Source organism: Eucyclogobius newberryi, unplaced genomic scaffold (genome assembly GCF_026437365.1).
Source record: "Eucyclogobius newberryi isolate DKJ021-1_F unplaced genomic scaffold, fEucNew1.0.hap1 SCAF_19, whole genome shotgun sequence".
In the NCBI taxonomy this organism is placed as follows: Eukaryota; Metazoa; Chordata; class Actinopteri; order Gobiiformes; family Gobiidae; genus Eucyclogobius; species Eucyclogobius newberryi.
The window spans coordinates 23,854,719-23,880,763 of record NW_027315823.1 but is presented as its reverse complement, the minus strand read 5'-3'; the positions used below and the strand labels follow the sequence as shown (position 1 = coordinate 23,880,763).

General features: G+C 43.9%; 5 protein-coding genes across 9 annotated transcripts; 2 read left to right on the top strand and 3 right to left on the bottom strand.

Moving 5' to 3' along the window:
- Window positions 1-215: 215 nt before the first annotated feature.
- On the bottom strand, window positions 216-4,897 carry bysl (bystin-like). Its single transcript, XM_072452253.1, has 7 exons — window positions 4,527-4,897; window positions 3,733-3,883; window positions 3,326-3,464; window positions 3,122-3,255; window positions 1,504-1,664; window positions 750-852; window positions 216-599 (listed from the first exon to the last, which is right to left on the bottom strand). The coding sequence occupies exons 1-7, from the start codon at window positions 4,780-4,782 to the stop codon at window positions 245-247; spliced, it is 1,299 nt and encodes a 432-aa protein (XP_072308354.1). The 5' UTR covers window positions 4,783-4,897; the 3' UTR covers window positions 216-244.
- A 334-nt stretch (window positions 4,898-5,231) lies between these two features.
- Window positions 5,232-7,350, top strand: med20 (mediator complex subunit 20). The gene is made up of 3 exons (XM_072452878.1): window positions 5,232-5,399; window positions 5,990-6,243; window positions 6,662-7,350. The coding sequence occupies exons 1-3, from the start codon at window positions 5,270-5,272 to the stop codon at window positions 6,863-6,865; spliced, it is 588 nt and encodes a 195-aa protein (XP_072308979.1). The 5' UTR covers window positions 5,232-5,269; the 3' UTR covers window positions 6,866-7,350.
- A 540-nt stretch (window positions 7,351-7,890) lies between these two features.
- usp49 (ubiquitin specific peptidase 49) lies at window positions 7,891-13,179 on the top strand. 3 transcript variants are annotated; one of them, XM_072452260.1, is made up of 7 exons: window positions 7,891-8,102; window positions 9,315-9,393; window positions 9,498-10,965; window positions 11,051-11,258; window positions 11,378-11,486; window positions 11,594-11,799; window positions 11,872-13,179. In XM_072452260.1, exons 3-7 carry the CDS (start codon window positions 9,562-9,564, stop codon window positions 11,973-11,975), a joined length of 2,031 nt encoding a protein of 676 aa, XP_072308361.1. In that variant the 5' UTR covers window positions 7,891-8,102; window positions 9,315-9,393; window positions 9,498-9,561; the 3' UTR covers window positions 11,976-13,179. The 3 variants fall into 3 exon arrangements, with proteins under 3 accessions (XP_072308361.1, XP_072308362.1, XP_072308360.1); XM_072452261.1 differs by lacking the exon at window positions 7,891-8,102 and adding an exon at window positions 8,569-8,763; XM_072452259.1 differs by lacking the exon at window positions 7,891-8,102 and adding an exon at window positions 8,569-8,783.
- Window positions 13,180-13,374: 195 nt separating this feature from the next.
- On the bottom strand, window positions 13,375-19,205 carry tmcc2 (transmembrane and coiled-coil domain family 2). 3 transcript variants are annotated; one of them, XM_072452264.1, is made up of 5 exons: window positions 19,085-19,205; window positions 17,238-17,621; window positions 14,763-15,379; window positions 14,554-14,689; window positions 13,375-14,343 (listed from the first exon to the last, which is right to left on the bottom strand). In XM_072452264.1, exons 3-5 carry the CDS (start codon window positions 15,338-15,340, stop codon window positions 14,044-14,046), a joined length of 1,014 nt encoding a protein of 337 aa, XP_072308365.1. In that variant the 5' UTR covers window positions 15,341-15,379; window positions 17,238-17,621; window positions 19,085-19,205; the 3' UTR covers window positions 13,375-14,043. The 3 variants fall into 3 exon arrangements, with proteins under 3 accessions (XP_072308365.1, XP_072308364.1, XP_072308366.1); XM_072452263.1 differs by having other exon boundaries at window positions 18,850-19,094; XM_072452265.1 differs by lacking the exon at window positions 19,085-19,205 and adding an exon at window positions 18,855-19,070.
- Window positions 19,206-22,724: 3,519 nt separating this feature from the next.
- On the bottom strand, window positions 22,725-24,830 carry cdkn1a (cyclin dependent kinase inhibitor 1A). Its single transcript, XM_072452877.1, has 3 exons — window positions 24,724-24,830; window positions 24,061-24,502; window positions 22,725-23,900 (listed from the first exon to the last, which is right to left on the bottom strand). Exons 1-3 carry the CDS (start codon window positions 24,724-24,726, stop codon window positions 23,845-23,847), a joined length of 501 nt encoding a protein of 166 aa, XP_072308978.1. The 5' UTR covers window positions 24,727-24,830; the 3' UTR covers window positions 22,725-23,844.
- Between the last annotated feature and the right edge of the window lie 1,215 nt (window positions 24,831-26,045).

Here is a 26,045-nt window from a genome sequence, read left to right as displayed (position 1 = left end):
TTAGTCCTAATTTTAATGTGTTGTTAGTGAAGTGTGAACGTATCCTAAGAGAAGAAAGGACAAGGACATTTTTGTTTTTCAATGGAACTCAAAAAATTGATAAATTAATGAATTATTTTTGATTTAATATTTGTCTTCAACCGAAACAGTGATCACATTACAAGGCATGTCATTGAGCAGTCAGTGAAGATAAATATTGTATTTTGCATCAGTGAATGAACGTAAATGAGACAGGTGACACCACTCAGTCCATTTCTACCATTGCAGGCAGACCAACTTCAACGTCCCGGCACTCTGAGTTCTGGAGTTCTCTTCGAATCTCTGCTGAAATCGGTGGGTGCGTTTGTATCTTGAGCAGCTCCAATAACGCAGCTTTTTGTTCAGACGCTAAATCCGCTTTATAGCGCTGAGCCAAGGTGAGCAAGCTCTGATGCCAAAGCACAGGAAGCATGCGTTTTTCACTTCGGAATGACAGGAAGTGAGCCACCAGGGCGTCTAGGACACGGAAAGGCAGGGCATACTTCTTGTCCAGCATCAGCCGCAAGAAAATGCTGTTTGCGCCGTTGTACTCCATCTCTGCCAATTTAAGCATTGCAGCACTGAAAGAGACACACGGGACAATGAATGAAAAAAACTACATATTAAGGTTTAACTAACGGCATGCAGATAAGAGCGCAATTAGTTAAATAGCCTGAATAGCTGAACAAGAATTTCCTTAGACAAGATATAATCATGGAAATTATCTTTACCTTGAGTGGAGCACAGGAACTGAGCATTTTGTGAGAATGCTTCCAATAATAATAGCTTCTCTGAGCGTGCACGTCCCCGATTCACACATAGGGATCAATATACCTATGAAGACACATGTTTTTGGTGAAACCGTACACAACTGGCAGTTTAAATTAAGTATAAAGATCCAAAACTCTTAGCACATGTAACCTTCTCTTAAACCAGGGGTGTATAAAGAAATGCGGCCATCAGACGATTTTTTGCTGTAAATTGGCCCAAATAACCAAAAGTAGTACCGTACTTTTTTTAGGTTAGAAACAATCTGTTTTCATAACCTAAATAACAAAATATTTTGATGTCGTACAGACCTAAAGTTCCAAACCTTATTAAAAGGAGTGGTGGCTCTTCACAATTATGTCAATGCTAAAGTTTGAATGATTCATTTCATTGTCATGTTGTCTGTGACGCTCTGTATGTTTCAAAACTCTGTGAAAAAAAGACACTCGTGTTTTAAACCAAGTAAATACATACAAGATACTCAATAGTTTCATTAACCACTACAAAAGCTGGCAAAGAACTAAGTTTTGAAATAGTAAAATGTTATGGAGTAATACAAAAACACTTTCCAAGAGGAGCTTAATGCAAAGGACTCTTTAAACTTGAACAACAGCACCCTCTACTGGCCTTCATTCATACTACTCTCATGAGAACCGACCTAAATGCACAACTGCTTTAGACTATTTCTGTGTATGGTATTGTTCTGGGAAAGCTTACCTTTAAACCATGCCCCAGGTTTGAACAGAGCTTTCTTTAACGCGCTGTACAGATGGAAGTTGAGTCGTTTATACTCTGCGATATCATCTCGTATCCGAGGTAACAGCACCAAATTGTAAAACCTCTGGGCCATACGCTCTTTTAAGTTTGAAGAAAAAATTCTGGAAAAAAAGTTAAAATACACAGTTGCTGATGGGCTTCAAATTACTAAAAACCTTTTTTGTTTCTGACATGATTAATGTCTCTGTAATTAATGGGGATAAACATGTTCAACATCTTGGCAAAAATGGTGAGGAATATATAATTTAATCGTGAGTAATCCCATAACAGACTAACACCATCAACTCTAAATATTGGATTCTTTAAATGGGACACACTGTTCCACTGAGACTGGGGTAGACAGAACTACTTTTACTATGTAGATCTTATGCAAACCTTTTGGCTTTGGGTCCATGCCTCTGAGTGTGCCACAATAGAATCATTCATTCATTATTCAATTCAAAGTGTTAACCAACAAACTTTCCCAATTTGTTCTCGCATAAAACAGCCCAATTTCCCCCAATACAATCTTATATAAATTGAATAAATCCCTTAATTATTTTATTTCCTGATATTTAATGTTAAGGCTTACTCTCCATAATATGTTCCTTATAATTTCTTCCTAAAGCGTCTTTATTATTGCTTCTCATTAGGGCCCAATGAACTGTCTGGCTGCTGTTAGTGATAATTTGACCACAAACAGAGCTTTGGACAGGACCAGGATAAAGTCATAACTACATGGCACATTTTGGGCACAGAAAGAAAGACATAACAGTGTCAAAGGGCCGCTCGATCATAAGGACACACAGCTCCTCCACCGATAAAGAGCACAGCGGTTCCATAGTGCACAAGAACCGGGGAAAAGGCCCCAAAGCCACTGTGGGCACAGAGTGCACTGCACTGCTATCATTCAGAAGCTGAATGAAAGCAGTTGCTCCGAACTGCGGGAGAAAGACCAAATGCCTCAGAGTGCAGCTGGACATAAGCGTACTATTTTTTCCTGACCATTTTGCTGCCCGTGTCACTCTTCTGCATGCCCACTGTGACACACCTAGATTTTCCAACCCCTGATGTAGATCATATTGTTGAGGGATTTATTATATAGTATAGCAACATAAAGAACGTTGTCACTTTTTACAGGCCACTCCAGAGATTTCCGGGTGTTTAGGGCTGGTCGAAGGTTTAGCAGAGTTGGAAACATGTCAGTGCAAATAACATACTCTCAGCAGCGTGATTGATCGAAATAGTACTTTTGGTGCCATCTCGAGGACACGTCTGTATCACTATTGGGTGTTTATTTGGTCTTGGTTGCCTTTACATTTACATTTGTGATTTCTTTGTGATAATCCATGCTTGATATATGCCTCTTTTCATCACAGTGTATATATATATATTTTGAATATTGTTTTAATTGTTGGATATTGCATCCTAATGCCAAAGCAAGTTCTTAGTTTACGAATTGTGTTCACTCACATAGCAATGAAACCTTTTCTGATTCTGAGCGAAAAGCTCTCTCTCGTCTAAGAGTGGACATCAACACACTCTAGAAACTTAAACAAATAATATGAACTCAACAAACCTTGTTGCTTGGTACATAGCAGCAGCAGTCCAGCTTCCAGGCTCAGTCAAATATAGGATTTGTTCCCAGTTAGCCAGAGCGGGGATGATTTTAAAAGCTTTAGGTAATTTTCCACTGCGATATTTGGACAGAACCTTAAGCAAACAGTCAAACGTAAAAAAAATACAAAATATTATCTCCCATCTATTGAATTGAAAGTCTTACCTTCCCAACTTCTTTGTACACTTCTGTTACCCGTGGGTCAAGTTGTGGCATTGGGCATCCTGATACCTCGGACATCACAGTCCCTACCTCAGTTTGTTTTTCTGTTATTTTTTCCATTATAATGTCCGCTAAGGTCCGCCTAAAATCAAACAAGCAAAAATACGTTTGTATTTTAAAGGAAATTACTCCCACCACAGGTTAATTTAAAGTCACTAACAATATCTTAAAATAGTTTTAGTTCTGATATGACCCTTTTACGAATCCAACCTACTCCTGTAAATTATTCCTTTAAGCATTTGGGTAGATGGTTGTGGTCTATTGGAGCCCCTAGCCACCATGTAATACTGTGTTTGGTGGTTAACAAAAAGGAAAGCCCTTTTGTTAAAGACGTAAGAGTCTATTCACACCTGACTGGAGGATTCTTGTTCATGAACATCTCAATAGCCTTCTCGTCGTCTGCATCAACAACAATCTCTGTGTCACAGCCAACATCACTAGCTCCAGCGTCTCCTAGTGCAGGCCACTCCTCATCTGAGTCTCCATCGTTAGTGTCAGGCCCTGAGAAATAAAAACATTTCATACAATCACTGGTCAACAAATGGTTGGGTAATACTATAGGTAAAACATAGATTTTGTTTGTTTTTTAATGATTATGGAGAATAATCATGAGAAGTCAATATAATCTTTACTGGTATCTAACTATATCACAACACTCACAGAAAATTTGCCTTATCTGTTGATCTTTGGTTGAATCTCTCTTGTTAGTACATAACAAAATAATGTTGTTACCTGCAAAGTTATTGTTTTTTCCTCTCCACATATACATTTTTGTACCAACAATAACACTATGCTTATACTTTAAAAGCTTATCTTTGTGCAAATATGCCTTGGTTAATTATATCACAGTCTTGAATAGTACCCTCATACAAAAGATAAGATAAGATAAGATAATCCTTTATTGTCCCACATGGAGAAATTTCATTAGTGCAACGCACATACCTATATGTATATAGCAGGTATATGATATAACTATAATACATTTACTAACCAAGGGCTTTATCCATGTATACTTTTAAAGCTTTATTTAACATTTTATAAATAACAGTTTGGCAGTGGTATGTGTTGAATATACCATGGTATGTGTTGAATATACCATGATCAACTACTGTCTCAATTGTATTACAATAATGCATTTACTAACCAAGGACTGTGACTGGGGTCTTCTTCTTTTCTGGGGCCAGGCCGTACTCAGTTTGTAGCTCCTCTTGTTGTATTCTTGCTTGTTGTAAGATCTTCCTGGACAAGCGTTCGTCCACGTAACTATCCTCATCTTGTCCCCGGGACTCTCTGCTCTTCACCCGGCCTCTGGCTCTCACTGTGTCGGCCTCCTCAATCTGGTCCGCAAGTGCCATGGCTCCGATTTTTTCAACTCCTCGGGACTTTTTCACTTTAGGCATGTCTGCTCGCTTTTATCCTCCGCTTACACACAGTATTCGATGATAATTTTTAAGTTATTTCCAGCGTCCCGCAGCGTAAACATTTGCACCTTTACAACATGCTTACACGTGCAGCTGAGGAAGGACTGCGCGGAAGTGACGTAATTAAAAGCTACTTACTTTAAAGTTCACGAAAACGTGAAATTAGAATATTGTTTTGAAATTTGTATAATAACTCGTATTTACATGCCTAAAATGTACTTTATTATTATTATGTCCTCTGTAAATATAAAATAAACAAGTCAACTGCACACGACCCGGAAGTAGAAACTGAAAAAGCTTTATCTGAAACAAAAAAATGGGGGTTTCGTGGTAAGATATTAACTTTATTGTAGCACATGTTACTGTTACTGTACAAACTAATTAGGGTGGCTATATTCTGGTAGCGTAACCTCTGTGCTTTTATCCTTTATGTGATTGTGTGTTTAGCGTGTGCCAGGTGCCCGTGATGGAGGGGAAAAGCGTGCAGCAAACCGTGGACCTCCTGCACAAGAAACTCGAGCAACTCGGAGCCGTGAAGCAGCAGGGAAACTTCTGTGTGGACTGTGAGACGTACCACGCGACTGCTAATGCAAGCGGTAAAATACTGACACGTTTTATGTAGAGAAAAATAATATTTTAAAATTACCCTCATGTTGAACCTGTGTGTGGGTCAACCATGATCAACCATAGGTCCCCATGGTCAATAACAAAAATCAGGGATGAGCTCAAATGCACCACAAAAGGTGAAAAAAAAAATACACCCTTGTTTGTGAGATTGCACTCTGTCTCTTTTTGAGGTTGTGTTTATTGACAATATTCTCGAAATTATATCTCAAGAACAACAATTGCGACAAATTGTCTTTCTCCGACTCAACCTAAATCTTAAGCCCAAAGAACAAACCTGTGGACAAACAACAGCAGATTTCCATAAAATGACAAAACTGTGTAATTTATGCATGTGGATATGTGGTGGAAGTAAAGGAGAAGAGGGGGATACAAAGGGGTCTGTTGTACTGGGCCCCAGGGTCTTGGAGGCCTAGAATTGGACCCTCGTCCTATGTAGGGGGGCCAATGTGAGACTTCTTGCCCTTGGCCCCAGATTTCTGTTGACGGGCGCATGTTAAAGTAACTGCAATTACCAAGAAACTGTTGTAATTAACACCTGCTTTTTGCCTTTCTTCTCCAGGTCAGCCATCTAAGCTGCTGTATGTGATGCACAACTCTGAAACGCCACTAAGCAGCATGGCCCTGTTCGAAGGGGGTCCTTGTCTTGTGGCTGATGCAAATTTTGATGTTCTTATGATAAAGCTGAAAAGCCACTTCCAGAATGCCAAGGGACACAAGGTGGAATGTAGAGGGTCGAAATATCGCTACAGTGACTTCTCAATCAAAGTTGGGACAGTGACAATGAACTCAAGCGCAAGAGGGATATCTGTCGAGGTATATATATTTTTGAATTACTCATAATCAATTAGGGCATTATTACTAGCTCACTATCTTAAAGTGGTAATAAATTCAGTTCCGTCAGCCACAAAATTTGCCTGGATATATTTTATTGAAGTTATTTCTAAGTTGTTGCTGTTTTTCCTAAACATGCTAGGACAGGTCAGGTCAGGTCAGGTCAGTGGGGAAATGCCATGAACTAAAATAACAATCTAACAACAACAACAACAAAGTAATAATAGTCTCTTGTTGCTTCTCTCATAAATTAATGGTGAATGACATTCAACATCACATCATTGTTGCTAGTCAGGCTAGTAAAACTATCCACTATGACAGTCACCTTGAAAGGTAACTTGAAGCCCTGCTCCAGATCTTCCGTCTTTGTTTATATGAACCGTTTGCTGTGTTTTTATAGGTGGAATATTGCCCCTGTGTGGTCCCAGGAGACTGCTGGAATCTCTTGAAGGAGTTTATGCAGTCTTTTCTTGGTGCAAATGTTCCTGAACTACCGTCTGTTTTCACTGTGAAACCGGAAGGGCTTTTTGCTCCCTCAGACTGTATTGACACCATGACGCAGTATCTGGAGTTGTTCAACAAACTTCGGAAATTATGGAAGTAAAATCAGAGTATAAGTTTTAAGCCTTTTCTTTGTTCCTGGCCCTATGGATCAGAAATTATTTCATATACATTGTCCTTAGATATCTCATTGTCCTTAGATATCGCTTATAAACTGACATTTATTTTACTTTGGGTTATTCCCTGGACAGAACTACTTAGATAATGTCTTAGTCCTATTTTAGACCTTGTTTAGCCCCGATTTGTCCTGGAATGGTCTTTTTATTAACCTGTTTTATGCCAGATGAATTCTCACGATATTTGTCTCACAAACTCTTGATAATATTATGTAGAACTCATTTCAGAGCGATAGACATATCAGTCTGGCAGAGCCAGGTTACATGTTATAGACCAGGTTCAGATCTGGTAGTACTTGGTGTGAAAAGTTTGAGAATCATTGGACTAGGACATTGCACAGAGCTACAAAATAGTTGAATCGGGTGATGGGCAGAGTTGAGGAAAGGTCAACAGCTGTAATTTACCTAAAGCAAGTTTCCTCAAAATGTATCTATTTTTACATGGCAGGTTTATTTTTCTGTCTGCTATGTATGTACATGGATTGTGATGTATCTCCACATTCTTGTAATTATTTGAAAACTATAATAAAAAAAATGGTATGTGAATCATATTTTTAGACAAGGGTGAAGATTAGGTACAGTTTTATCATTGTGTTCTTTATTAATGATGCAGCCTTGTCCTGGACAAAATAAGAGCATATCAATGGAAACCCCAAATATGTGGCTGCACAGTTGTGCACAATCAAACTAAAATCTCATTTTTAGAGTTGTACAATCATTAAAATGATCTGAAAACTGCGGTATGTTGTTTAAATCTTAAAGATCCAGTAATCGGATATTAATCAGATGTGGGTGTGCATGTCAACACAACCATTTACTTTGGAAAGAGAAGGGAAGGGTGGAAATCCCCATCAACATCTCATTTTAGACTAATAAATGAAATGCCTTTGTTGTGGTGCATGGATGAGCTGACACATGGTGGCTCTAGGGGACATAAGGGTCATACTTGGTGGTGAGAGTTTGCAGTGGTCCTGGTTATTGTTCCTCCTCCATGTGGGTGGACGGACCAAACCAAAGATGGACTGTCCGCCCTGCTGCCTGTTGTTCCCGCATCCCGCCAATGAGCGCCACGATGCTGCTCCGTGCTAGTCCAATAAGCGCCGCGGATCGAGAAGAGGACAACAGCCAGCTCACAGTGCGCCGGATGAATGCATTTTAGCTATGGTAAAGTCACTTATGTGTATTATTTTCAACATAGATGTTCGCTGTACACGACAGGGGAGTGTGGCAGCTGAAAGGCGCAGTTTGCTAGCTACATTCAGCATCAGCGTTAGCGAGGTGGTTGCCCAATCTGCATCAGGCTGATTCAGGCATGCTGCTGTCTCCGGAATAAATAAAACACAAACGTTGGTTCCTTTGCTTAAGTCTGAGTTTCTTAATGTTGAAGTTTTGAGTTGTCATAGAGATCAATGAATTGTAATGGTGCGATTTTTTAAGTCATGCTGAAAGCAAGGAAAAGCAATCCAAGAACATTCATTTGCGAGTTTATACTGTGTGTAGCTAGGTATAATATCATGTTTATCACTCTAAGAGTGCACGTGTTTGTAAGCCATGTATTTCGCGAAAAGATTCGTTGAGCGAAATTATAAGCAAATTGTAATAGTTTAAAGACAAAAAGAAAATATATTTTTGTCCAAGCCTCTTTGCCGTACTCAACATGGTAGGCTTTTGCGCATGCGCAAAACACTTTTTGCAGCAGATTTTGTAGTGAAGCAGATCGGGCTGCGACCAGCGGCCAACAACAATCACTGATAACTTCGATTGTCCTTTGCGAACCGCTAAACTGATGATAACGACAAACTTTCGGACCATGGCAAGCTAAAATGTAAACTTTTTTTACTTTATGTAAGTGGCATTGTCATTTGATACAAAATGTGTGTTCGTTGGTTTGAGGATAAATGCTTTAATTAGGATTTGTGATTGTGTAGCTAGCGGTCAGCAGCGCTAGCTGGCTGTGCTGCCTCTCCAAAGTTGTTGATGCTCCTCGAGAGTGGCTCTGGTCTTTGTTCTGAATGATGGAGGAGTTTAACATGGCGATAAGGCCAGTCTCCTGGAGCCAGACACCGGAGGATCAGACCACTGTTTTTGCTAAAGATGAATTAGACCCAAGAGATGCGCACATTGTCAAACATGCTTACGGCACCAAAACCCTTTACCTCTCATTGCAACGAGGCGTCATTACGGTCATGTGTTATAAACACAAGAAATAGGCGCCCCTATGTACATGTAGTAACTATATAATTACCACTTGCACTTTTAGAGAAAAGAATAGGCCCTGCCCTGAGGAATGCCAGGCCCCAACTGAACACACTGGTGTTATGTTTGCTAATGGCACGCTGCTTATTGTAATAATACTTTGTTTTGACTTGCTTTCAGATTTTTGTCTTTGTGGTGACCAGTGGATCAAGCTGAATAAAATGTGTGATGTGATTTGTTGATGGAAATGCGTTTTATAGTGAGTAATTCAGTTTATGTCGTTTGGTTTGTCTAAAACTTGGGAAAGTTATACTTGTTTATTGTTTTAAAATTATTGAATTAGTAATATCTATGTTTTTGCAGATCCACTGCTGTGGGGCTGCAGGACATTTGTCCTATTGTTGAGGCCACATGTGAATCTGAAGCCATGGATCGCTGTAAGCACGTGGGACGTCTCCGCTTGGGACAGGACCATTCGATCCTCAATCCACAGAAATGGCAGTGTGTGGAGTGTAGCACCACCGACTCTGTGTGGGCCTGCCTCAAGTGTTCCCATGTGTCTTGCGGACACTTTCTAGAGGAGCACGCTCTCAAACACTTTCAGGAGTCACAGCACCCGCTGGCCATAGAGGTGCGTGAGTTGGACGTTTTCTGCTTTGCCTGTGGAGACTATGTACTTAATGACAATGCAGAGGGAGACCTCAAACTCCTCAGAGGTGCGCTCTCTACAGTCCGCAGCCCGGACAAACGCTCACTCCGCTCCGCCACTGGGGCGGATGGTGCCCCCTGGCTCTCAGAAAATGGACCCCACCCAGGTATGCAGTTTGCTTCACGCTTTAGGAGGAAAGCACTTTTAGGAAAGATGTTTAAGATGTGGATGAACAGACACACAAAGCTGCAAGATCAGCGGCAGGAGAAACTTGAAGAAGAAAAAAGACAAAAGAAAGAAGTGAAGAAAAGACTGCTGGAAGAGCTGGGGAGTGTCCCTCCCAGAAAGAGTGCTCGTCTTCTCACTCAGGGGCCTCGTTCCACCATCACCCTCATTCCTCGCAAGTTTAGGGACCCTCCAGAACGGCTACCTCCAACTCCCAAAAAGCCTCATCTTTTGTCCTTGTCCCCCAAGCCCTCTCAGAACGGGAGAGCTGCTAAGTTGCGGAAATATTACTCCACACATGCTGTTTCACGGCGTAGACTGGCTCCGGGCGTCACTGGTCTGCGAAACCTGGGAAACACATGTTACATGAACTCAATACTGCAAGTGCTGAGTCACCTGCAGAAATTCAGGGAGTGTTTTCTCACGTTGGACCTGTGTGAAACAGAAGAGCTGCTGGCTAAGACTAATCAGGCTCAGCAGATGAAGGACGTGCCTGGAGGTGTTGTTAGTTGTGTTGACACAGCTCTGTTGGGATGTCCTCTTGGAGCCACTGGGAAAGAGGGGAGTTTGAGTCTGCCTGAGGGTGTGAAAGAAGCTGCTCTTCCATCTCAGACCGCTGAGCTGGTTCAGCCCAAAGAGCCTCGCAGCTCCACCCGCCAGCGCATGTCTCTGTGCCATGAGTTACATACACTTTTCAGGGTGATGTGGTCCGGCCGCTGGTCACTGGTGTCTCCATTTGCCATGCTCCACTCTGTATGGAATCTCATCCCAGCTTTCCGCGGCTACGACCAGCAGGACGCCCAGGAGTTCCTGTGTGAGTTGCTTGATAAAGTTCAACAGGAGCTGGACACAGAAGGATCCATGTGCAGGATTGTTATCCCCATCACCAAGAGGAGACTTTCTAAGCAAGTGCTGAAAGTTCTCAATACCATCTTCCACGGGCAGCTACTCAGCCAGGTGAGAGGAAATGCCCTGTACAAAAACTGAATGAACATGTTGGAATGGTCTTTTAAGTTTGCTCTATTCTGCTTGTGTATTTTAGGTGACTTGTTTGTCATGTAAGCACAAGTCTAACACCATTGAGCCATTCTGGGACTTATCTCTCGAGTTTCCAGAGCGTTATCACAGTGTAGAAAAAGGGTCAGGCTCCACAGCTTACCAGCGCAGCTGCACTCTCACTGAAATGCTGTCCAAGTTCACTGAAATGGAGGCTCTTGAAGGCAGCATTTATGCCTGCAATCACTGCAACAGTAAGTTTTATTCAACCCATTTATCCTGGCCTAGCAAGCCTATTGATATTTACATCAGAATTATTTGACTACACAAGATGTTCATTGTATATACTTACTACTTTCATTACTCTCTTTAGAAAGAAGAAGAAAATCCTCCCACAAGCCCTTAATTTTGTCAGAAGCAAGAAAGCAGCTTCTGATCTACCGTTTACCTCAGGTTCTACGGCTGCACCTCAAGCGCTTCAGGCAAGTTTTCCAAATTCTTCAAGTCAGCCCACTTTGGACTTCACTAAGTCACACCACTTTCATCTGAATTCTCTATCTTGATTAAAAATGGTGTGTTTATGTGGCAGATGGTCGGGGCGCAACCATCGGGAGAAGATTGGGGTCCACGTGGCCTTCGACCAGGTCCTAAATATCAAAGCGTACAGCTGCACAGGCGCAGGGCAGTCGGTGCACAGAGGAGGGTATGTGTACGATCTGTCTGCTGTCGTCATGCATCACGGCAAAGGCTTCGGCTCAGGGCACTACACCGCATACTGCTACAACACCGAAGGAGGTGAGAGCCGGTCCTAAAGTCCCTGTCTGTGTTTCCTGATCCTTCTTATCTTACGTTTTATTTTGTCTTCAGGTTTCTGGGTGCACTGTAACGACTCTGACATGAAAGTTTGCAGCGTAGAGGAAGTGTGCAACACTCAGGCCTATATTCTTTTTTACACCCAGAGGTCTGCTTAGAAACCTCAAAGGTACCTCTTGTTGTGAGGTCGACCACAACGTAGAAACTTAGGGCTGCATTTAGAATAAATGTTATCTGTTCTGATTTAGGCTAATGCATATTTTACAATGTCAAGTGAAATTAACATAAAGGATTAACAGGACCATATTGACAAGTCATGCATTTTAACAGGTCTATATTGTTTTTGGTAGAATGTTGATGATTTTTATAAAAACAAATCCAAAAACATTTTGTATAAATGAGGCCAGGGGTTTCTAAGCCTGTGGTACCAGCACATTCTCATCCGGCCTGAAGACTGTGGGAGCATTTCTGAATCTGCCCATTTTCACAAATGACCAGGCTCATGACTGAAACACCCAGATACTCGTCTCAGCATTAAATAACATCATGGACACTAGAGTTAAATGCATTTATTGCAATCATGCAATCATGCATTTTTATACAATTATATGTTTTGTAAATGCACAATGTTTTGTTGGATGATGGATATTGGAGGTAATAACTGACTCTGCGTTGCCTCCTGTTGGTGTCAAACATCATTCTTGATCATACATTCCATTTGTTGTCATCTCTGCGGCTGTACTAAGGTGACTGAATACTGTGTCTCTGGCCTTAGGCCTCTGTCTTTTTCTCAGTGAGCGCAAATATTTCCTTTTGTTGTTTTTATAGAATTGTTTGACTTCAAACAAAAGAAACCGTTGTAAAGGCTGCATTGATGTAGAGGGTGTGCTTTGGCTCCTGGCCTCTCTAAAGACAGCTGTTGTAGTGGTCAAGTCCGACTAACCCCTGACCGAAAGAGTTTAGTCCAAGAGCGGACAAACGAATGTGTTTTCGGGAGACCCAGTTTAGAGCACCTAAAAGCAATATTTTAAACACCTTGCATCTTGACAGGTAATTAAAATAAATCAGGAATTTTTCTGGTTGTCATACAGTGTTTTTTTACTCTGCTGTTTCTACCAATGTCTTTAGGATTACTAGCTAACCAGTAAAGCTTTTACATTTGATACATATCAAATGATGGCTAAATTTGTGAACACTGAACAAGTTGGAACAATCTAATGACAATGAATGTCTTACTTTTTAGTGGCCATGTTCATGCCACTTATTTCAAGTTATGTCTTGTAATGTAAAATACCTGTCTTAAATGTAACACTCATATGGATTTTGGTTTAAGGTAAATATTAAAACACATCTTTAAAACAAGTTTCATTTTTGTAGATAGTTTTGTCAACATGTTCTTACACTTTTCCATGATTAATGTATATAAATCGCTCTATAAGGACACGTTACAACTTCAGCCAGTGACCTAAATGGAACCAAACCGTAGAGATGTGTGGTTAAAACTATATATTTTTTCCAGCTCTTTCCATTAAATAAACAATTTGACACAAAAAGAAATGGTGATATAAATCAATCTAATATATGAAATATTTTATTTTTTTACATTAATAAAACAGCTATGTATTTCAAAATTGTATATAAATGTAAATACAACATGCCAGCTGAATTGACCCAGTATGAACAGAAACTGATTTACTACAGTACTTATGGAAAAGCATTAACAGACAGAAACTGTTGTGAGAAAACCGTTCATTTGGCCTGAAGAAAGGAAACAAAAAAATGTAAAAAGCACCGCTTCAGAACACTAGAGGTGTAAACCATGAATGACTCCGAACACATCTAATTCTGACAATTGGCAGTTCCTGAAAATAGTGTCAGTAAATGATAGTCTCATGCCAGTATAGATGCATTTAAATGCACATATTTGGACATGCATGAGTACATAACATTCAAGAAAAAGCCTTTACCTCCTAAATACATATGAAGCTTTGAAATGTGGTAATAACAAAGATGGGAGTGCTCAGTCAGTTCATGTGGTTCTACCAAAAAGCCAGAGTATCACTATTTGTACGATGGTGACGGCAGGTGATGTCATCCATACGTTAATGCTAGATGAGGAAAGTAGTTTTATGGTGTGTTGCGTATTGTAGTGCCTGGATTTGTCCCTGATATCCTTGACTCAGCTCGACAGTGAAGTGGGTTGTTGTATTATTGGCCTAGGAGGACTCAGCTCGGCAGAAGCCACAGCTCCACAAAGTCCCACTGTTTCCACAGAACGAAGAGTAGCAGGGTGAGCAGCACTGTGGCTGCCACGCGGGCACGGGTCTTCATCAAGGGTGTGATGAAGTTGGCCAAAGTGGAGACAAAGACCAGGAGCACAGCCATCAGAGCCAGGATCACGTTGATGAGTTTCCCGAGAAGTGCCCGGGCGTTGGCGTTCTCCACTCCCTCCAACTGCACCACCTGCTGCTGCTGCTGCTGCAGCTCCAGCTTTGTGACGCGGGTCAGACAAGACTCCACGGCCTCCTGCATAGACACATTTGTTTTCATTCAAAGGATCCTAAAAGTGTGTCTATATAGCAATACACATTTTCTAAATGTATTATACTGTAATTGTTCATTAATTAAAAGTTTTTTCTATTGCTATGCAGTGGACTGGCTTTTATGGAAAATTCTAACTTGCATTTATTTGACATACCATGGTTAAGAGGAAGACCCTCAGCACACAACATTTACCTGAATGTCTCTGGCTCGCTCATATGACTGGTAGGCCACTTTCTCCTCCATGCTGGCCAGTTCTTGTTTGAGATTGGTCATCTCATTCTGGTGCAGCTCCGTCAGGTCATTGAGCTGCTCCTCCAGTCTTTCATACCTGAAAAATAACACCTCATTATTGGTCTCTGTGTACTTCTTGTATAGTTGTGCTTATCTGTGTGTGCTGTTACCTGTATCTCTCTTCCTGCAGGCACTGTGTCATGTACGAGTAGTCGCTCTGCAGTTGCCCTTTCATGTCATCAATGGCGTCCTCCATGTGCGACTGGCCCGCCTTGATCTCCTGCAGCCCCTCGAGCAGAGACTCCCAGGAACTGTGCATGTGGTGATGGTGGTGATGATGCCCATCCAGTCTGGGGCTCCCCATAGCTTGTCCTAAAATGCCTCCTCCACCTCCTGCCCCACCAGAGTTACTACCGGCTGCCGACCCAGAGGTGGCGCTAGAGCACTCGTCGTCACTGCCGTACTTGGGACTGGACACTAGTGTAGCGCTCCCACTTAAGGCTCGAGGCGTGGGGGTGTCGTCAGACGGACCACCCACCCCGTCTTCGAGTGTGTCTTTAAGGTGAGCGATGTTATCAGCACTGCCGAATTTGTTCCTGATCAGACTAGCAAACTCTCTAGGCTTGGACACTACTGCAGTGTGAGTGAGCGCAGTGACTCCTCCTTTGACTCCTTCGACTACTCCTCCACCAAAACCACTTATTCCAGCGCGAACATTTGCCCCGACGTCCTTCAATCCCTGCTGCATGTCCCGGAGGACGTCCTTGGGCTGCCGGGCTGGTCCATTCTGTGGAAATAGAAGAGACACCAGTGACTTAAGTGAACTCATTTTAGGATGAAACTTTAAACGTTTTTATACTTGTTTGTGTTTAAAATAATGCATACATTATTCTATACATTATTCTTTTTATTCTCAACAGGGGTTGCAGAAGCCTATCCCAGCAAGAGGACATCTTCTGGCCACTAAGTCTTTTGCCGTTATTGAGTGACTGCGTAAATTAAGCAGTCACTATCAGTTCTTGTGTTTCTTTATTATTATAGCAGCCCCTGTCATGTATCACAGGTATCTTTCATGCGATTTTTGTCATTCAAAGTACCTTTTGTAGATATATTTTGTCTCATTCTTGCTATTACTTTTGGCATTCCTCAGCTTTGTTTTTTTTTTCAGGATTGGTTGTCAGATTTGCTGGCAACTGTACAGGACATGGCCATGCTTTGAGCAGTCACTCGCAATGGCTTGTTGCCATAGTTTAGTATCTAGTGATTTAGTTCAAATCAGGGGTAAATATGAACAATAAGAATGTCATACACGTGTAATGTGCTCTACAGGCTTGTCGAAGCCTCTCAAAGCGTCACACTGTTGTCATTATTCTTTCATCTCAAACTGGGTGGTGAGCTACTGTTGGAAGCGAAGGTGCCAATCTTCACCATCGGGTTCTCTGACTACCACCAACCACCACGTTAGCAACACTTTCATACGAGGGTTAAGGACACGACAGAACTTTATCTGAGCGGGAATCGAACCTCCGACTATCAGTTTGGTGGACGAGTGCTCTAACCACTGAGAATGAACCAAGTTTTGCTGGTACCTTCATGCTGAAATGGCCCAAATGACCAAAAGTAGTACTTGTCAATTTTGATGTTATACAGACCTAACAAAGATGTGGTGGCTCAGTTAAACCCACATCAAATGCAACAATTTGAATGATTTACCTCATTGTCCTCTGGTCTTGGTGATATGCCATATATGATGATATTCCATATATGATGATATTCCATATATGGTGATATGCCATATATGGTGATATGCCATATATGGTGATATGCCATATATGATGATATTCCATATATGGTGATATGCTATATATGGTGATATGCCATATATGATGATATTCCATATATGATGATATTCCATATATGGTGATATTCCATATATGATGATATTCCATCTATGGTGATATTCCATATATGATGATATTCCATATATAGTGATATGCCATATATGATGATATTCCATATATGGTGATATTCCATATATGGTGATATTCCATATATGATGATATTCCATATATGGTGATATGCCATATATGGTGATATTCCATATATGATGATATTCCATATATGGTGATATGCCATATATGGTGAAAACACCCCATGGTCCATACCAATTGTCACTAGATGGGTTATTGGACTTAACTTCTTGTATTAGCCTGAATTGTTTATATTAGAATTACTGTTCTGGTTTTGTTTATTTGCTTCAATGTTTACTTAATTTCTTAATTTATTCATTCATTCGTCTATTTATTAGTTCAAGGCTCTTTACAAAATCAACAAAAGTACACCAACAGTATTTTATTTAAGTTCTAAAGGTGTACACAAATACTACTCTATTTCCTAGTAAAGAATAAAACAAATGATCAGGTTCAACATTTGTGAATCTACCTTATCAAAGAATGTAATCAATAGGAAAAACTGGCTCTGCTTTCCCCCATCTGGGAATATGACTTCGTCACGTTCTAAAATCTGAAAACCATTAATTACACTGTTAAACTACTTTGACCAGTAGTGTCCTTTCCAGTCAATCGTTGAGTCTTTGAAGAGAGGAAAAGTAAAATATACTAGAACACTTCCACAGACAGTTATACCTGTTCAATTGCTTTCAGCTTCTTGTGGTAGTGCTCTAGTTTCTTGTGCAGCTGGGCAATGGTCTGTGCAGACTTTTGGTTCTTCTTCTCAAAAACTTGCTTGATTCGTGAGGCCTGTTGCTTGTCAGCGTTGTGGGCTAGTTTGAGGTACTCTGCCACGTTTTCATCGCGCGCCTCCTGCTCCACTCGGATTTGTTCTGTCACTTTGAGGATCTTCTGTTGGAGATGTTCGAGAGCGAGCCTGGTTCGCTGTGGTTCCCCTGAAGGTTCACCCCCGCTGGCTCCGGACACGGCTGATGCTCCGTCTGTGCTGATGTTGGTGTCAGAGCCTCCATGACTCGGGGCAGAGGGTAGGCCTAGGGTGGACACCTCACTTTTGTCCAGCTGTGGAGAAGGGACAAGACAGAGTGTGACACTGCAGCAGACTAAACCAGCACATACATTCACATAAATAGATTCGATGTTAGTAAAGCACATCTACTGTAATCTAGATCCAGGAGTCACGTGAATGTCAAAAACAAAAGCCCAAACTAAGAAAAGTGCATTTATTTTGACTATAGGGGCATCCGCTGCAGCTTTTGACACAAAATATGTTCTCCCCCAGGATCATGCACCATAGAGACGAGTTTATTTACACTTGTTCTGTTTTCAACAACTCTACCAATGTGGGTCACTAGAGGAGGATCTCCTATTTTGACTCTATGGCAACACCACCATGACTATGATCATAATAATAACTCCATGCTGCCTGAATAGAAACACGATGCTGAATTGCGCCATCGCCGTGCAAAAGTATCAGTTTAAATCAGCAAAGCACATCTCCAGAGCCTCCCCTTCCCCTGTGGTGTCCACGGTGATGCTGACGACGCTTATTATCAGCCTGGATCTGTCTGACCTGACTCCTGCAAAGACAATATGATGCTCTTGTGATCCCTTTGAACAATAGTCACCTGACCAACACACAGGCCTGTCATTGATCCACGCAGGGATTCCCTCGTCCCGGGGCCCAAAGGGGTGGCGTGGCTAGCAGACGGTGGGATCGTAAATGACCCTTCAGATTGACGTCAAAACAGTGTAATCGGAGCCTGAAAACACCAGCGCCACCGGACACATGGCACAAATACATCCGCCACGGTGTTAAGTGGGCAAAGGAAGCGCGCCCGGAGTGTTATGAATTGGTCACAATTTGCCGCAAGGGCAGATATTTGAAAGAAACGAGGCTACTAAAAATAGACGCGTAATTGGGAATGGCAGATGACTGCAGTCGCCGTTATGAGGAATTTCCAGAACATGATGCGCGAGTGCAGTGACACACGGGTGCAGAGTGTTCCAAGGAATATGCTTCAAAACACACACACACAAACACACAAACACACACACACACACACACACACACACACAGCAGCGCCACGACGTCCTGCTGACAGCGGGCGAGTTATTTAACACATGATCGGTGGTTAGTACGGGATAAACGGGGCAAAAATGGAGATGTTGCGGCGTGGAGATGCTGCCCGTGGAGCACGCACACGGGAGGACACACTGGGACGATGGACGTGGACGCATGAGGATGAGACACAAGCAGCACAGCTATAAATCAAATTAGAAACGTTACCATACTGCTTTAATCCAATATTTGAAGTGCCATTGCAAGTCTGAGCTCGAGGCCCATCCTCCTCCCGCCTCCCCCGAAAACTGAGGTGCCCCTCCTCAACTCTCTCCCCCAGCCCGAGTCCTTTTTTGTTTTTGACTCCCTATCAACTCTTTGTATCCTAACGCTTCATTGTTAATGGCATGGATAGCTGCGCCCTCGTTCCCCCTGCGTTAATGGATCTGTATCTCTGCCTTACCTTCGCTCCCCTGTCCCTCCCCCCTCCCTCACGATGCTGCAGCCGCTATGTGCCCGGCTGTTACGGATGCTGCTGGGGGCCGAGGGACAGATGATGCGGGCGGGTGCGGGCGGGGGATGGGAGAGAGAGAGAGAGAGAGAGAGAGAGAGCGGGCGCATGCGCACAGGTGCCGGGAGAGTCAGCGCCGCTTCCATGTAAACGGTGGCTATGTTCAGGAGAAATTTGCATACAATAAATATGGCAAACTAATGTGGATAATGACAATAATTCCTAATAAGGAAAATGACAAAGAACATTTTGAAGATTGAACGACTTTTCTTTATTTGTTGTACTTTGCCTTCCAAATGGAACTTTTGCTCTAAAAATCTACTTATTGACACATGTGGCCAGATGTTTTCGATGATCAGATTTCTCTTGTGCTGTAAACTCTATCCATCCATCCATCTTCTGCCGCTTTATCCGGGGCCGGGTCGCGGGGGCAACAGTCTGAGCAGGGACTCCCAGACTTCCTCCTCCCCAGACACTTCCTCTAACTCCTCCGGGGGGATCCCGAGGCGTTCCCAGGCCAGCCGAGAGACATAGTCTCTCCAGCTGTGTGTCCCGGTGTCCTGGGTCTTCCCCGGGGCCTCTTCCCGGTGGGACATGCCTGAAACACCTCCCGAGGGAGGCGCCCAGGAGGCATCCGGAACAGATGCCCGAGCCACCTCAGCTGGCTCCTCTCGACGTGGAGGAGCAGCGGCTCTACTCCGAGCTCCCCCCGTGTGGCCGAGCTCCTCACCTTATCTCTAAGGGAGCGCCCAGCCACACGGCGGAGGAAACTCATTTCAACCGCTTGTATCTGCGATCTTGTTCTTTCGGTCACTACCCAAAGCTCATGACCATAGGTGAGGTCAGAACGTAGACCGACCGGAAAATAGAGAGCTTTGCCTTTCGGCTCAGCTCCCTCTTTACCACAACGGTCAAATGCAGCGACTGCATTTGCTGCACCGATCCGCCTGTCGATCTCACGCTCCATCCTTCCCTCACTCGTGAACAAGACCCCGAGATACTTGAACTCCTCCACTTGGGGCAAGGACACCCCACCCACCTGGAGAGGGCAAGCCACCTTTTTCCAGTCGAGAACCATGGCCTCGGATTTGGAGGTGCTGATTCTCATCCCAGCCGCTTCACACTCGGCTGCAAACCGTCCCAGTGCATGTTGCAGGTCCAGGTTTGATGGAGCCATCAGGACAACATCGTCTGCAAACAGCAGAGATGAGATCCTGTGGTCCCCAAACCGGACACCCTCCGACCCCTGACTGCGCCTAGAAATTCTGTCCATAAAAATTATGAACAGAACCGGTGACAAAGGGCAGCCCTGGCGGAGTCCAACATGCACTGGGAACAGGTCTGACTTACTGCCGGCAATGCGAACACAGCTCCTACTCCGGTCATACAGGGACCGGACAGCCCTGAGCAAAGGGCCCCGGACCCCGTACTCCCGGAGCACCCCCCAAAGGACAGCCCGAGGGACACGGTCGAAAGCCTTCTCCAGATCCACAAAGCACATGTGGACTGGTTGGGCAAACTCCCATGAACCCTCGAGCACCTGATGGAGGGTATAGAGCTGGTCCAGTGTTCCACGACCGGGACGAAAACCACTCTGCTCCTCCTGAATCCGAGGTTCGACTATCGGTCTGATTCTCCTCTCCAGTACCTTGGAATAGACCTTACCCGGGAGGCTGAGGAGTGTGATCCCTCTGTAGTTGGAACACACCCTCCGGTCCCCCTTCTTGAACAGAGGGACCACCACCCCGGTCTGCCAGTCCAGAGGCACGGTCCCCGAACGCCACGCGATGTTGCAGAGACGTGTCAACCAAGACAGTCCTACAACATCCAGAGACTTTAGGTACTCAGGGCGGATCTCATCCACCCCCGGAGCCCTGCCACCGAGGAGTTTGCGAACAACCTCAGTGACTTCAGCTTGGGTGATGGATGAGCCAGCCTCCGAGTCCCCGGTCTCAGTCTCTACTTCCTCTTCGGAAGACGTGACTGAGGGATTAAGGAGATCCTCAAAGTATTCCTTCCACCGTCCGACGACATCCCCAGTCGAGGTCAGCAGGCCTCCACCCGCACCGTAAACGGTGTTGGTGAGACACTGCTTCCCCCTCCTGAGGCACCGGACGGTTTGCCAGAATTTCTTTGGTGCCGACCGATAGTCCTCCTCCATGGCCTCCCCGAACTCCTCCCAGGCCCGGGTTTTTGCCTCTGCGACAGCACGAGCCGCGGCCCGCTTGGCCTGCCGATACCTGTCAATGACCTCAGGAGACCTACAAGCCAGAGTGGCCTGATAGGCCTCCTTCTTCAGCCTGACGGCATCCCTTACTTCCGGTGTCCACCACCGGGTTCGGGGGTTGCCGCCACGACAGGCACCGGAGACCTTGCGACCACAACTCCGAGCAGCCGCATCAACAATGGAGGCGGAGAACATGGTCCACTCGGACTCAATGTCCCCAGCCTCCCCCGGGACATGGGAGAAGCTCTCCCGGAGGTGCGAGTTGAATACCCTACTGACAGAGAGCTCCACAAGACGTTCCCAACAGACCCTCACAATGCGCTTGGGTCTGCCAAGTCTGTCCGGCTTCCTCCTCCGCCAGCGGATCCAACTCACCACCAGGTGGTGATCGGTGAACTCTGCCCCTCTCTTCACCCGAGTGTCCAAGACACGCGGCCGGAGGACTGATGACACGACAACAAAGTCGATCATTGACCTCCGGCCTAGGGTGTCCTGGTGCCATGTGCACTGATGGACACCCTTGTGCTTGAACATGGTGTTCGTTATGGACAATCCGTGGCTAGCACAGAAGTCCAATAACTGAACACCGCTCGGGTTCAGATCGGGGAAGCCGTTCTTCCCGATCACCCCTCTCCAGGTGTCACAGTCATTGCCCACGTGGGCGTTGAAGTCCCCCAGTAGAACAACAACAGACCTGTCCCCCACCCGAAGGCGGAGGGACGCGACCCTCTCGTTCACCGGGGTGAACTCCAACACGTGGCGGCTGAGCTGAGGGGCTATAAGCAAGCCCACACCAGCCCGCCGCCTCTCCCCGCGGGCAACACCAGAGAAGTGGAGCGTCCAGCCCCTCTTGAGGAGATGGGTTCCAGAGCCCAAACTGTGCGTGGAGGTGAGGCCGACTATATCTAATCGGTATCGCTCAACCTCCCGCACAAGCTCAGGCTCTTTCCCCCCCAGCGAGGTGACATTCCATGTCCCCAGAGTTAGTCTCTGTGTCTGGAGATCTGGTCGCCGAGGCCCCTGCCGTCGACTGCCGCCCAGATCTCTCTGCACCGGCCCCTTATGGATCCTCCTGCGGGTGGTGGGCCCACGGGAGGGCGGCCCCACGTCGCTCTTTCGGGCTGTGCCCGGCCGGGCCCCGTGGGGTAAGACCCGGCCACCAGGCGCTCGCCATGGAGCACCCATCCCAGGCCTGGCTCCAGGATGGGGCCCCGGTGACGCCGATCCGGGCGACGTAACTGGCCTTGTTCTTGTTGTAATGTACTTATCCAGCGCTGATATATGAATCCAACTGTAGCAATAACACCTCATTGAATCATAGTCATGAGTTAGAAGTTTTCAAGATAATAACAATACTACAAGACATTTACATGTAACATTTTATTGGGTTTACATCCGTCAACAATAAAGCTAAAATTATACATACAAACATTTAGCAATAAATAAACTTTAATTTCTCCTAAAATAACTTTTAAGATACTGTCTAATCTAAAAACTGAAGTGCAACTCTGTGTTGGGGTAGTTCGACAATTATTTCCTTATTCAACACCCAGATAAGTACCCTCAGAATATGCAATCATAAATATATAATTTTCCATTTTGAGGCAGTTGCACTTTCCTTCGTAAAGCCCCTGGCTTTATTGTAGCTTAGAAAATAACGGTTTCTTCAGTCAAAACTGAGTTGATTACCAAACTATAAAAGCCATTACCGTTTTAGTTCAACAGGAATTTGTTCTGCTATTGGCAGAGCATGTGCAATGTTGCAATATCGGAAAATGCTACTTAAGAGTAGTGTTTAAATCGTAAAAGTAAATCTGTTAGTGTGACAATATAGCTAAAAACTAAGATATAATATTTTGGTGTTCAAAGGAGCTTAACTCTTGGGCAGCATTACACTATACAGTGCAAGTTAAGGGTGTTGAAAGGTCTAAAGTACAGTGGATATTTTTGTTACAAGGTGGCACTCCTGTTCATCAAGATCATGTACAGTAGGTTACAATCCTTCCTATGAGTACATAAAACTGACCATTGTTGTAAAAAAAAAAAAAAGAAATCAAGTATATGTACATGAAAAAACAGAAAAATGGTCCCAGTTTTGCTTTCAAGAGTGTTCAGTAAAGTTTTGTATGATTTTCTGACACGATCCAATGTTCATGGCTGTACTGCGCAGTAAAAAATGTCGGTCAACTCTTAATAGCCTACCCTTGATCCAAACGAGTATAAATCCACTGATTCAGAGAGATTACTGTTAATCCTCTGCGCTCAAATGTCCCCTTCTTACCACTGGGAAAACAAGACCCCGCTTAGAGAGAAAGTAGTACCCTAATTAACCTCACACTAATGACAGCTGTAAATGTAGTCCAGGTCCCTTCCATTGTACATGATTTACTACGGACGCAGTGCAGAGCCAGAGCGGTCGTGGTGGTCTTGAGTGTAGCGTGTTTTTTTCTGACTTTGCAGAGTCACATTCAACAGAAATAAACGGTCACTCTCCAGATTTGCGCGGCTGTTCAACAACTCGTCTTTTTGCTTGATAGAAATCTGCAAGGAAAAGGGGAAGCATCGATTACTAAGGCTGAATTTACAAACCATAACTATTACAAAAATCAGATTGATTAGTCATGAGTTTCTTCTTCAAGAAACTTTAAGTAGCGTGCCTTCCCAAAATGTAAAATATGCTTTTATGTACATGATATTGCACAGATTAATAACAGTTGTTTCCTCTTGAGGCCAGTGGACTCGCCTTGCTCTGGTGTCCGTTCAAACTTCTCCAGGTCCATAAAACACCTCTCTGGGGAGTGGGGGATGTATTCTTTGTCACTCTGTGGTGACTCCGCCCTTCCTCCCTTGTGGAAAACTGTTGCTTTGCTGTTCTTCCTTGCTTGTTCCAGTTTACAAGAGCGGTACAGCAGTGGCAGCTTAGTACCTGGGATGCCCTCCCACTTGAAATCACTGTTGTCCAGGGGCTTGTCTCGGATGAAGTCAAAGCCCCAGCGGATAGAGGCTTCCTCCAGGTCTTTGCGCAGGGCGGTCTGGTACTCAATCTGTAGCTGCTCTCTGTCCATGGGCCCAAAGAGGTTTCTCCGGGTCGGCCCATTTCCCAGGGGGCTCAGGATTGGCTTGTGAACAGCCATGATTTTACACTGCAAAGAGATGAAAGGGGTTATTCCTCAAAGCTTCCGCATGACTCCACGTGAAGAATGAGCAGCTGGGATGAAAACACTTTAAATAGTGACCAGATTATGTAACCAAATCTTCAAAATTATGCTGAAACAAAAGATGGTTAAAAACCCAACAACACAATATTACTGCAATTTTAAGACGAGCACAAGATCTGAAATGATGAAAGGTAAATAACACTTACCATTGCACTGGCTCCTAAAGTGGCATCAATGAGACTTAAACATACTGAGACTAACACAGAAGGATGGCTTTTATAAAGCCAGTCTGTGACTCATGAGTCTCTGTGAATCAAAGGTACATGCCTGGACATAGTCTCACAGACATGTGAGGGCAAGACACTGCTGCTGCCTCTCAACTCACCACTAGAAGGCAGCACCACACCACACTCAGAGCCTCCACCCAACTAATGTCAATGTAGAAGATAACAGACTGGCAAGTATATTTTACCTACAAGAAATTAATTTCTTCTTGTGAAAAATTGAATAATAATTAATTTGGGTCAGGCTATACACACTTGTATTCAGTTTCTGATACATTTTGAGGAAAAATCTAGAAAGGAGGGATTAACTTTTAATAAATAATGAATGAAAACATTGAAAAAATACAACATCCTCAAAAGACCTCTTTTCTTTCATTTTACATCTAATATGAGATGTTCTGTTCATGTTATTTATGTTTATTCTACTAACAAACATTATATTAGAAACCGCTGGACTAAGAAATGTTTTTAGACATCTCCTATCTAAAAAATAAATAATTCAGGGATGCAATTTTACATGCCCTATAGCACTAGGCTCAAAAGTGTCTATTATAAAAAGGTATTGGCCATGCCCATACTAAACCCTGCTGAGGATAAAGCTCACGTGGCTGATCCTCCTCACCCTGTTACATAACATATTGCCCTCAGGCCATTTGTGTAAAACCCATATCACTTGGTAAAGTTTGGGAGAGTCCTAGATAGTCCTATCTCTGTCTATATCACATTTAATTTTGTTTTGTGTTATAGCTTGCTCATTCAATCTTTCCACTTGCTTCTACTGCCACTCCGGGCCCCAAGAGGAATCAAGGGAGTTTTTGTGCTGTATCAAATAAAGTCTCCATTTTGACATTCTTTTAATATATTTCTTTTTTTTCTTTCTTTTTTTATTCCATGAATGAAAAGGTTGTGTTAAGGTTAAATAGTGTGTGATTCTCTATTTCTGGGTGGAGGGGCCCATTCAAGAAACTGAGTCATTTTTCCCTCACGCGTGCGCGTCAGAGGGAAAAGAGGCGTGCCAATGCAAAGAGAGGCGTGTCCAGAGCTGTGGCGGGAGATCGCTCAGGCACAAATCTGCTGCTGAAGAACCGGCCCGGAGCCACCACCCCCGACCATCCCATTCACACCTCGCCTGCCTCCTTACTACAGCCGCCCACGTGAGCGCACAACTCGTGTCTCCCGGACCCCACTGTGCTGGCAAACCTCCACAGCCGTATCACACACAAACATTCACACAACTGCGTTCA